This window comes from Papilio xuthus, unplaced genomic scaffold, assembly GCF_000836235.2.
Source record: "Papilio xuthus unplaced genomic scaffold, Pxut_1.1 DF825783.1, whole genome shotgun sequence".
Taxonomy (NCBI): domain Eukaryota; kingdom Metazoa; phylum Arthropoda; class Insecta; order Lepidoptera; family Papilionidae; genus Papilio; species Papilio xuthus.
The window spans coordinates 2833476-2844834 of record NW_013532866.1 but is presented as its reverse complement, the minus strand read 5'-3'; the positions used below and the strand labels follow the sequence as shown (position 1 = coordinate 2844834).

Sequence of the window (11359 nt, the reverse complement as noted above, 5' to 3'; positions counted from 1 at the left end):
TTATAGGTTTTTTCATATCTTATCGCGTTACATTTGTTTGAAACATAAAAGTCAATAAGGGGCAATCTAATCCAATGTCATTACAAATCGCATTTTAACCTTGGCTTACAGGAAAGCACATATAGATAAGTACAACGGAACTTTTGATAAAAACTTTATTTTATAATGTAAACAAAAATCCAAACGTAATTCAATTTATTTACCGTGGGTTTCTAAGTTCAAAATCTCCGTTTAAAACATATTATCTCTGTTATATTATACAGAATTTTTGATCTCAGAAACTCACCTTTAGTTTAGTGTTTATAAAATGCAACGTAATTAATCAAAGATTGTTGCCAAACCTATTTAATAAAACATCTCTTCTTGAATGTTTAGTCTGTGTTTTCTCACCTTCACCATAAGAATTTTAATTTGTTCGGTGTACGCACAATATATCAGAAACTATTCGCCCGTGACTCCGTCCGCGCGGAATAAAAAAAAACTATATAGCCCATGTTTTCTTCCAGATTATGTTCTACATATGTGCCAAATTTCATCAATATCCGTTCAACTGTTCCGGAGATAACTTCTAACAAACATCCATCCATCCATCCATCATAAGCTTCGCTTTAATAATATCAGTAAGATTAAAATTGCTTCTACTTTCTAAAGAATATTAAAAAATAATTACGTCAGAACACTACCATAACATTGCATTTATAACATTAAAGTCCCTCAAGACTTTCTCAAATTAAAAAACAATATGAATAAATTCATTAACTAAAAGCATTTTTACCTATTAATGCATATAACAGTGTTATTGAATTAATAGACATGCCACTCCTAAAATGACGAGTCCAACAAGGTTGCACCATAGGTCCACTCTATTTCGGTGTATGCAAGTTAGCTATCACATTTAATGCCTGAGTAACAGTTTTTTAAAGCTATATCCCGCTACAAAATGCTTAGCTTCTAGAAAGTTTCATTAGACTCATAGTTTAGTGAAATCTGTAACGAGATATGGCTGATACAATAATTTATATTAAAGCATATTTTTCATAATTAAAAAGACAAATGATATTAAATTTGTAGTATGGATAGTTAATGTTCTCTTAAAATACTCTTGTTTTCATATGTATATATATAAAAATTAATTACTGTTCGTTAATCTCGCTAAAACTCGAGAAAGGCTGAACGGATTTATTCTATCTGGGTCTTGAAATGTTAGTTGTAGTCTATGGAAGGTTTAAAAGGTGAGTAAAATATGAATAATTGCCGAGGAAACCCTAAAAACAGCCCCATATAGGCTATAGGCCCCCCAGGCTGAATGGATGTAGAACATAGTCTGGAAGAACACATAAGATTATGTCACTGAGTCACAGTGATATTAAAAATCGAACATAATCATGTCTACCCAAAAGGCGTAATGAACAATAAACACTGTAATTACGTTAAAAATATCAATTCAAAAACACGTCAATAATAATAGCGTTGTGTACGACATGCTTTATGTTGGTCTCCATGGGGTTTCCATGTGTTATCTATACATAAAGCATTATATACTGGCCGTTATCAAACGAAATGCCAGTTAATATTTTCATTTCATAGTGAGAATGGTCACACATCGGACGTTTATTAATAAAAAAAAACTTTGAATTTTTTTATTGTGTCTGAGAAATATTCGTTTCAAATTACGGTCACTTTAATTGGTATATTCCAAAATAAATGATTTGATTAATTTGTTTATAACAAAGGAAATTACGGAACTAATTATGATCCTTGAGCTAAAAATTTCAAGGGCGACCTAAATTAATAATTTATAATTATTGATCAACGTGAGACATTGTTCAGTAAACGTCTATCCGTGATAGAAGAATGATGGAAATAGAAGAGGATGTAATCAAGTTGAGAAAAGACGAAGTTCGTAATTTGACTACAACATACTATTCATCTACAGTAACCAATGCTGCTGTAACATGGAAGAAAAAATCAGTGTCGATTGTATCTCCAAAATCTGGACACTACTCACGACAGAAGGAAACGAAGAATTCTTCTGGATTCTTCTCTAAACTTTTAAAAGATTTCAAGAAGACAAAAGTATCAGATTTCGAATATCAACAGTCTAAAGTGAGACAGAATAGTTCTTATAAACCATTCTGGGCTACGAAAGTTAAAGAACAAACAATAGAAGAATTGGCAATAGAGAAGAAAGCAGATGTGGCAGAAAGAAGTAATTCCGTTTACAGCAAAGGTTTTGTGTTCCGAAAGGAAACTGACGGAACACCAACGGTTGTTTTAGGAAATGATCAAAATATACAATCACCTAAACGACATTCTATTGTTGAATTTAGTAAGAATAATAAGCTTAAACCATTGCCTAATTATAAAGGCAGCAAAATGTTTATGCCGACAGGAGAGCCTTTATATTGGGTGCGTTTTTCAAAATTGAAATCTTTCCAATAAACTATCTACAGGTTTTATCTTCAATTTTAGTTCTAGAAACTATTGTATTATAAATGAATGGTATAATCCGGTAAAAAAAAACTTCTAAGCATTACCAACGTAATTTTTTTAGGGTACATGTACACTTTTTCTCATTGTAACACCAGTGCAAAAAGGTCTTAAGTTAGTATTTAATTCTTATGTATCTTCATCTCCAGCTCGGTGAGACTCGTCCGTCGTCATTCGGACCGGCCACCTACCAGGACTTCAAGGATATTCGCTCACGCTGCCTAGCTGAAGGCAGGCTATTTGAAGATCCAGAGTTCCCAGCTATAGACCGCAGTCTGTATTACAAGGAGCGTCTCGACCGACCCATAACATGGCTCAGACCAAGCGTAAGTACGACAAACTGTTATAGTTCAAGAGCTATCATTTTTATTATTTACCAATGTACAAAATTTTTTAAGTAAAATACATCAATTGTTTGACTCGTTGATCTCTAATTTTTTTTTTAAATTAATTTCCTAATATATAATACTTTATTTAAGTTAATTATAATATTACTCTCACGAATTAACTAGGCTGAATTTTGCTAAAGTTTTAGTCATCCATATCAATCAATTATTCATTTCAGTTATCTCTATTGATCCATTTATAACGTATATTTTGATATCCAGGAGATATGCGAAGACCCGCAACTCTTCGTCGAAGGATACAGTCGTTTCGACGTGCAACAAGGAGAGTTGGGTGATTGCTGGCTTTTGGCTGCGGTGGCTAATCTCACGCTGCATAGGAAGTAAGTTACAGTTAGAAACCTTAATGATAGATAATCGATGTATTTTAACACTTAAAATCTTAGTTTACATAACATTCATATAGTAAGAAGTAAATTCTCGATTTATATTCGGTCCGTTCTTGGTACAACTCTCTTGCTTTTAGTCAAATTTAATGTGAAAGGTACATTAATGTAATTGCCGATGTCTATAGGTAGAGGTCGCTTCGTCTTTTCGGCGAATTCGACATATCGTTGGTTATCGTAACTTATATTTGTCTTCTTTCTATAGATAAAAATGTGTGTCACTAAAAATTTACTGTATGCAGTTATTATAGTAAAATAAGGTTTCTTCCTTAAAATGTCATCATTAGCTCACTATACGTCCCTACTGAGGGCCTCGGAGCCTACCCTAAGTTAGTGACTAGGCCATAGTCAACCACGCTAGCCAAGTGCGGGTTGGCTTCACACATATCTTTGAATTTCTTCTCAGATATGTGCTGATTGCATCACGATGTTTTCCTTCACCGTAAAAACGTTGGATAAATGTACATATGTAAATCAGAAATCGAAAAACACATTGATTCATGGTGGGATTCGAACCCAAGACCTGCAGATTGCAAGTCAACTGCTTAACTCCTGAGCCACTGATTATTGACGATAAAATGTAATAATATATTATTAGCATATTAATTAGTATAATTCGTGAATATTACCTGTTGAAATTCCATGTTTATATCAAGGATAAAAGATATCACATAACGAGTAATACTTTGTAGTCTGTATTTTCCTGATTGTGTATACAGTAAAAATAACCGAGAATCCTCTATAAGCGAGTTGTACGGTACCGTTTTCGACCCCTCCCTCCCCTCGGTGACCACTCGTAGTACATGCCAAGACCCTCTCTCCCTTTTGTTTTTACGTAGTAATTCATAATTATGAATTTTAATCATTTCACAAACACGAAAATTTGGCTCATACTCGTCTTTATTGCATAAGACTGCATGCATACTTAAATTACTACTGAATTATGTATTATGAAAAATAACAACTAACGACTACGTGACAAAAACCTGAAACACCCCCCCCCTCCTCTGGTGACTGACCGTAGTATTTTAAGGACCCGCCCCCCCCCTAAACAGGTCACGTAGTATGGGTACGTTCCCTAAGCGAGAAACTCGGGTTAGAGAGAAACCTCTATTAGCGAGAACATTCACAAATCCTTTGGACTCTCGCTTATCTAGTTTTGCATTTATCTTATCTTAATATAAGTAATATTATAAATATGAATGTTTAGATGGATGGATGTTTATTGTCCAATACGGCTACATAGATCTCGCTGTAATTTGATACAGATATACAATGATCTTAATGATTACAAGGGCTACTTATTACGATTCTTTTCAATTCCATGCGTACGGAGTCGCGGGCGTCAACTAGTATTTATATTAATAGGTAACCTATCTTTAATAGTATTTTCTCTTACACGATAAACAAGCATATAATTTTTTTTTTTTAAAGTAATCAGATGTGACGTTTTTATGCTAATTGATTTAATATATGCAAACTTTATAGTTGCTTATTATATTAATAGCCTAATATATTAATGATAAAATAATTAACATTGACCTAGAATAAGTTTTAATTGTTTATATGACATTGTAACATATTTACTTGGACTTGGATGTATCATTTATAGTACCTGAATGACGGTTTTTTTTTAAATTGTGTTTTTCGGAAATTATATTTAAGTACGAATTACTAATAAAATAATGAAATATGAATAATATTTTTCGATCTTACCGATAGAAAAAGTTAAGTTTTTGTTAAAGTTGATTATCGATAAAACACGAATAAAATGACATTTTCCAAAAATGATTCCTAGCTAGATCGATTTATCGCTCCCGAAACCTCCTATATACTAAATTTTATTAAAATCGTTGGAGCCGATTCCGAGATTCCAATTATATATATATATATATACAAGAATTGCTCATTTAAAGATATAAGATTATACTAGCTGTCGCCCGCAACCGAACGCGGGGAATTAAAAAAAAATTAGTAGTCTCTGCATTCTTCCAAACTATGTTCTACATCTATGCCTAATTTAATTAAGATCCATGAAGTCGTTCTGGAGATACCTTCTAATATTATAAACATTCTTATGTGTAATATTAGAAAGATAAAGGGCTTATTATATATCGAAAATTGGTAGCCTAAATGCTATAGTTTGTCCCAAATTGAAACCAGAAGTTTTTTAAAAAAAAGTGTAAAAAATATATACGCAAAATTTCTTGAACACTAAAATTTTTGCTGAAACTAACTTTTTTTCTTACATATTCAACAATATAACATAGTGACTTCGCTTTGTATTTAAAGATCTTGGCTTAAATTGAACTATATTATTAAATTTTTGTTTTCAGATTGTTCTTCCAAGTGGTACCTGATGACCAGAGCTTCGATGAAGATTACGCCGGTGTTTTCCATTTTCGGTAAATATCTTTTTATTTCACAGAATATTTAATAGCTTTATATTTAATGATATAGCGGGATTTGAATCCAAGACTTACTTACAAGTCAAGTGCATAACCCCTGAGCTATCGAAGCTCGTTTTCCATCTTATAACTAGCTATCGCCTTTGATTCTATCTGCGTGGGATTAAAAAAAAAAAAATTATAGCCTATGTGTTCTTCCAGACTATGTTCTATTTGTATACCAAATTTTGTTGAGATCCGTTCACCCGTTCTGGAGATATCTTCAAACAAACATCCATCTAAACATTCGCATTTATAATATTAGTAACCCGCATTGGGCTAGCGTGGTTGTCTATGGCCTAATCACCCTTAACTTAGAGTAGGCTTCGAGCCCTTGGTGGGGTATAGTGAGCTGATGATGATGAAGATATAAAAATAAGATTTTGAATGTTTCAGTTTCTGGCAGTACGGTCGGTGGGTGGACGTGGTGATAGACGACAGGCTGCCGACGTACCGCGGCAAGCTCGTCTTCCTCCACTCGTCTGAGAGGAACGAGTTCTGGAGCGCACTCTTGGAGAAAGCATATGCTAAGTATGTCTATCACTTAGATCCATTATAAATGGACTCGCTATAAGACATTGTATTTTGTGCCTGTTTTTGTTTGTATAGGGATTTTTGATGCTATTTATAATTACGTTATAAGATTTTTTTTCCAATCCTGTGTCATCTATACATTTTTTTTTAGTTTTTATGATTTTTCGCAATACGAACATACCGACTCATCATCAAATTAGTAATACATTTAGTCTACGTTATTTCTACATCTATACATGTTAATACAATTGGTGTGTTTGTGTATCGAAAAAAATCATATTTCGTATATGTTGCTTAGAAAAAAAGCAATTTTTTGTCTGTCTGCGTAACCGTGTTTGTTTCGGATAGTGTTTTTCTGTAAATTTTTAATAAAAAAAATTGACTGTAAATTTTATCACGCTTAGTTTTCTCGTTAATTTTTTTTACAAAAAAATTTAATGAATTAAAAAAAAATGCAGACTGCACGGGTCATATGAAGCATTAAAGGGCGGTTCCACTTGCGAGGCGATGGAGGACTTCACCGGCGGCGTCACTGAGATGTACGACGTAGCGGAACTGCCCCCTAACTTCTATACTATATTACTAAAAGCATATGAAAGAAACTCTCTTATGGGATGCAGTATTGAGGTAATTACTATTTAATTTATTTCAAGAAATTATTTACAAAAAGTCATAATAAGGGACATTCCGTACTTTCCTTAACTGCTTTTTCCACTAGCCGACCATTATTAATATAAACGTCTATAGGCGTGGCTTTAAAATGACATTAATGAAATAATTGCGTCAGTGACTCAGGGGTTAAATACTTGACTTTTAACCTGCAGGTCCCAGGTTCGAATCCCGCCGTGTACTCATGTGTTTTTAGATTTGCATACGTACATTTATCCAACGTTCTTATGGTGAAGGAAATTGTGATGCTGCACATATCTGTGAAGAAATTCAAAGATATGTGTGTAGTCAACTCGGACTGGGCCAGCATTGACTATGGCCTAGTCACTGACTTAGGGTAGGCTCCGAGCCCCTCAATGGGGACGTATAGTGAGCTGATGATAAAATTAATGGATCAAGCATAAAGTCAAATATTTTTAAAGTCCGTTTCCACTAAACGATTTGACAAAAAATTAAGAATTAATGGAAACAACTAATATAACATTCCAGCCGGATCCCAACATCTTGGAGGCGGAGACACCAGCTGGTTTGATCAGAGGTCACGCGTACTCCGTGACACGTGTCAAATACGTTGACATTGAGACACCAGGTCGCGCCGGCAAGATACCTCTGCTGCGTCTGCGCAACCCTTGGGGTAACGAGGCTGAGTGGAACGGACCGTGGAGCGATAAGTTAGTAACACTGGCATTCTTACTTATATTATAAATGCGAATGTTTAGATGGATGGATGTCTGCTTGAAGGTATCTCTAAAACAGCTGTATCTCGCTGAAATTTGGCATATATGTAGAATATAATCTGGAAGAACACATAATCTGCTTATTAAGTATTTTTTTATTCCGCGCGGACGGAGTCGCGAGCGACAGCTAGTTAAAGTATATTTATGTATAGTGCCATCTATTGGCCAAAAATAGAACTAGACTAGCCGTTTTGTTTATGTAATTTTCAGACTGACAACGTCAATTGACCCAATATGGGCATAAGTCAAACTTTAAATTACTTATTGGTTTTATATAATGTATTTAATGACCTTGGTTGATTATATTTTAACAGAGTTATATACAATTTTTTTTTATCTTACTAACATAGATGCGTAAGTTTAGATGGATGGATGGTTATTAAGTTATCTCCAAAACGGCTGCATAGATCTTGCTGAAATTTGGCATACATATAGAATATAGTCTAATAATTAAGTTTTTTTTAGCGATAGTTAGTAATAATTTGATATATTTCCAGGTCACCTGAATGGCGTTTTATTCCAGAATCAGAGAAGGAAGAACTTGGTCTGACATTTGATGATGATGGAGAATTCTGGATGTCATTCAAAGACTTTGTTAATCATTTCTCAAGGTATTTTTTCTATCAATTTATATTTTAAAAGTAAATTTACATTGCTCTTTTAGTCTCTTTTAGGGAAAACATTACAAAATAGTTGGAAACTAATATTATAAATGCGAATGTATGGATGGATGGATGTTAGAATTTATCACCAGAACGGCTGCATGGATCTCGCTGAAATTTGACATACATATAAAACATAGTGTGTAAGAACACATAGGCTACTTATCAAGTTTTTATTAATTACGCGCGGACGGAGTCGCGGGCGACAGTTAGCTATAATTGTAATTTTTAATCCATTTTTTATTATTTCCATATTATTGCAGAGTGGAGATTTGCAATTTGAATCCTGATTCTCTGGACCCTGAGGAGTGTCCCGAGGGCTGCACTAAGAAGTGGGAGATGTCCGTCTTTGAAGGAGAATGGGTCAGAGGTATAGTTAAAGAATTTAATTACCTTACCACGTTCCTTATAAAGAGAGAATGGGAAGAGTCAGTGTTGCATAGGAAAGGGAAATACCTACCTGCATATTGGCTTGTCATTTCGCTAATTTGGCGAATTTTTGTGAATTCGTTTTATATGCAGTTTGCTGATTTTATGATTTGCGCGAGAACTATCCGTGTTCCTATAGTTTACAAAATGTAACCTCTTGAATGGATATTTTTTTATTCTCAGGCGTCACTGCTGGTGGATGCAGGAATTATCTGGAAAGTTTCTGGAAGAATCCACAATACACTGTCACATTGAAAGATGTGGACGAAGGTGATGATGAGAATAAATGTACTGTAAGTATTCACCGCTTATATAAATATATTGTCATCTCTTTTATATACCTTAAGATAAGTGAGATAGCGATATAGTTGAACGTTTGGATGAACAAGAAAATTATCAGCATTCCTTAGACTTTTGCTTATTTAGGTTTGAATGTATAAGTAATATCATTCTTAGTATCTTACTAATATTATAAATGTTTGTATGGATGGATGGATAAAAGTTTGTTAGAAGGTATCTCCAGAACGGCTAAATGGATATCGATGAAATTAGACATATCTGTAGAACTTGCTGTCGCCTGGGACTCCGCACGCGTGGAATAAAAAAAAATTAGTTGCCAATGTGTTCTTCCCGACTATGTTCTACATCTATACTAAATTTTAGAGTGATCCATGCAGCCGTTCTGAAGATACATTCTAATAAACATCCATCCATACATCTAAAATTTTAGCATTTATTAAATATAAATTAGTAGGATATAGTTATGTTTTTAAGTCCACACGGACGAAGTCGCGGGAGACAGCTAGTTTTACATATAAATCAAATTTCATCGAGATCCATGCATCCGCTCTGGAGATAACTTCTAACAAACATCTAAACTGTTTATCAAGTTTTTAGGGTTCCGTACCTCATAGGAAAAAAACGGAACCCTTAGGATCACTTTGTTTTTTTGAATAATTCAATATGGTCGTGTCTATTTTGTTATATCTTTAATTCCACAGATTATAGTAGCGTTGATGCAGAAGAACCGACGTTCACAACGTCACCAGGGACTGGAATGTCTTACAATCGGGTTCGCGGTGTACCGGCTGCCGGACTACGGACATGTACCAAAACCTCTTGATGTCAATTTCTTCAAATACAACGCTTCTGTTGGACGTTCTCAAGCTTTTATTAATTTAAGAGAAGTTAGTGCTAGGTGAGTGTAATATTATGAATAACATTTTAATTTACTAGCTATCGCCCACGACTCTGCGTGCAATAAAAAAAACTTAATTAGTTCCCCAGTGATTGTTCGAATTTATCTCACCTTTCAAACCTTCCTTAGACCTCCACGAAAATTTCAAAACCAAAATATGAAATACAAACGAACAGAATTTGATGTTTTTATATCTAGACTAGCTGTCTCCGACGATTTTGTCTGCACTTAAAAAAAAATAGTAGCCTATATGATCTTCTTGGCTTTGTTCTATATCAATGTCAAATTTCACTGAGATCTTTGCATTCGTTCTGGAAATACTTTGTAATAAACATACAAACATTCACATTTATAATATTTGTAATTTTGAAATTTTTTATAATATAATAATTATATCTAGATTTTTATTGAAAATTTAATTTAACGCATCAGCGGTTCCTCTGGTATTGCTGATGTCCATGGGCGTCGTTGAACATCTCGGTGTTCCCGCTGCACGTTTGCCCCCTTGTGATATAAAAAAAAAATATGACCCGGTGAGCATAAGTCAAACTTAATATCACAGCTCACTAGCGCCCTTCAGTCAACTTTAAAATATCACAAGATATCAGTGTTTGATTATAAATTCAAAATAATATACATTTTTCAATCTTATTTTCTTCGTTTTAAGGTTCAAATTCGAGCCTGGTTCGTACGTGATCGTGCCCTCCACATTCGAGCCTGATGAAGAAGGAGAGTTTTTGCTTCGTGTCTTCTCTGAAAAGGACAACAATATGACGTCAGTATTATTTTATTATATGTCTTATTATTTCCTAAATCTTTTTATACTAAACTAGCTGTTGCCCGCGAATCCGTTCGCGCGTATATAATAAACTTAGTAGTCTATGTTCAGCCGTTCTGGAGATACCTTCTAACAAACATACATCCAAACATTGGCATTTATTATATTATAATAGTAAAGTACAGAATTTAACCTAAAAAATGTTTTTTTTTTCGTTTCGGTTATTCAGAAATTTGTAATGTTTTATTTGCAAAAGTTTTTTTTTGTATATTTTTGGAACTTTCAAAATGAAATTAATTATTAAACATGTTTTTGCAGTGAGAACGATGAAGATGTCGGCATGGGCGATGTTGATGACAGGGTATGTTTTTATATGTACATAATCGTAGAGCAAATTTATTTAAAAAAAAATATTGCCATTACATGGACATTTTAACTATGGTGAGGAGTTGAGTTTATGATTTGATATATATTGTGAAAAATCTTACCACAGATAAAAAACGTAGACAATTCAATGACATGAAAAGTGTTGCTATATTAAAGAAGATTGTGGCGCCCTCATCTGTTTGGGATTTAGTATTTTTTGTTCAGAATTTTTTTTTTTATATCATAAGGTGGCAAACGA

General features: G+C 33.8%; 1 protein-coding gene across 9 annotated transcripts in view; it reads left to right on the top strand.

Annotated features, from left to right (window-relative positions):
• CalpA (calpain A) overlaps positions 1-11359 on the top strand; it is a 32229-nt gene that overhangs the window by 13437 nt on the left and 7433 nt on the right. For 6 of the 9 annotated variants that reach the window (XM_013323104.1, XM_013323106.1, XM_013323108.1 and 3 more), the window contains 12 exons: positions 2640-2816; positions 3099-3217; positions 5617-5685; positions 6124-6258; positions 6720-6888; positions 7420-7601; positions 8165-8278; positions 8593-8699; positions 8942-9051; positions 9760-9956; positions 10624-10731; positions 11053-11095. In XM_013323104.1, the coding sequence (XP_013178558.1) occupies positions 2640-2816; positions 3099-3217; positions 5617-5685; positions 6124-6258; positions 6720-6888; positions 7420-7601; positions 8165-8278; positions 8593-8699; positions 8942-9051; positions 9760-9956; positions 10624-10731; positions 11053-11095 (1530 nt within the window). Of the gene's footprint in view, positions 1-1617; positions 2410-2639; positions 2817-3098; positions 3218-5616; positions 5686-6123; positions 6259-6719; positions 6889-7419; positions 7602-8164; positions 8279-8592; positions 8700-8941; positions 9052-9759; positions 9957-10623; positions 10732-11052; positions 11096-11359 lie in introns of those variants that run through there. The other 3 variants (XM_013323101.1, XM_013323102.1, XM_013323103.1) reach the window with 2 other exon arrangements.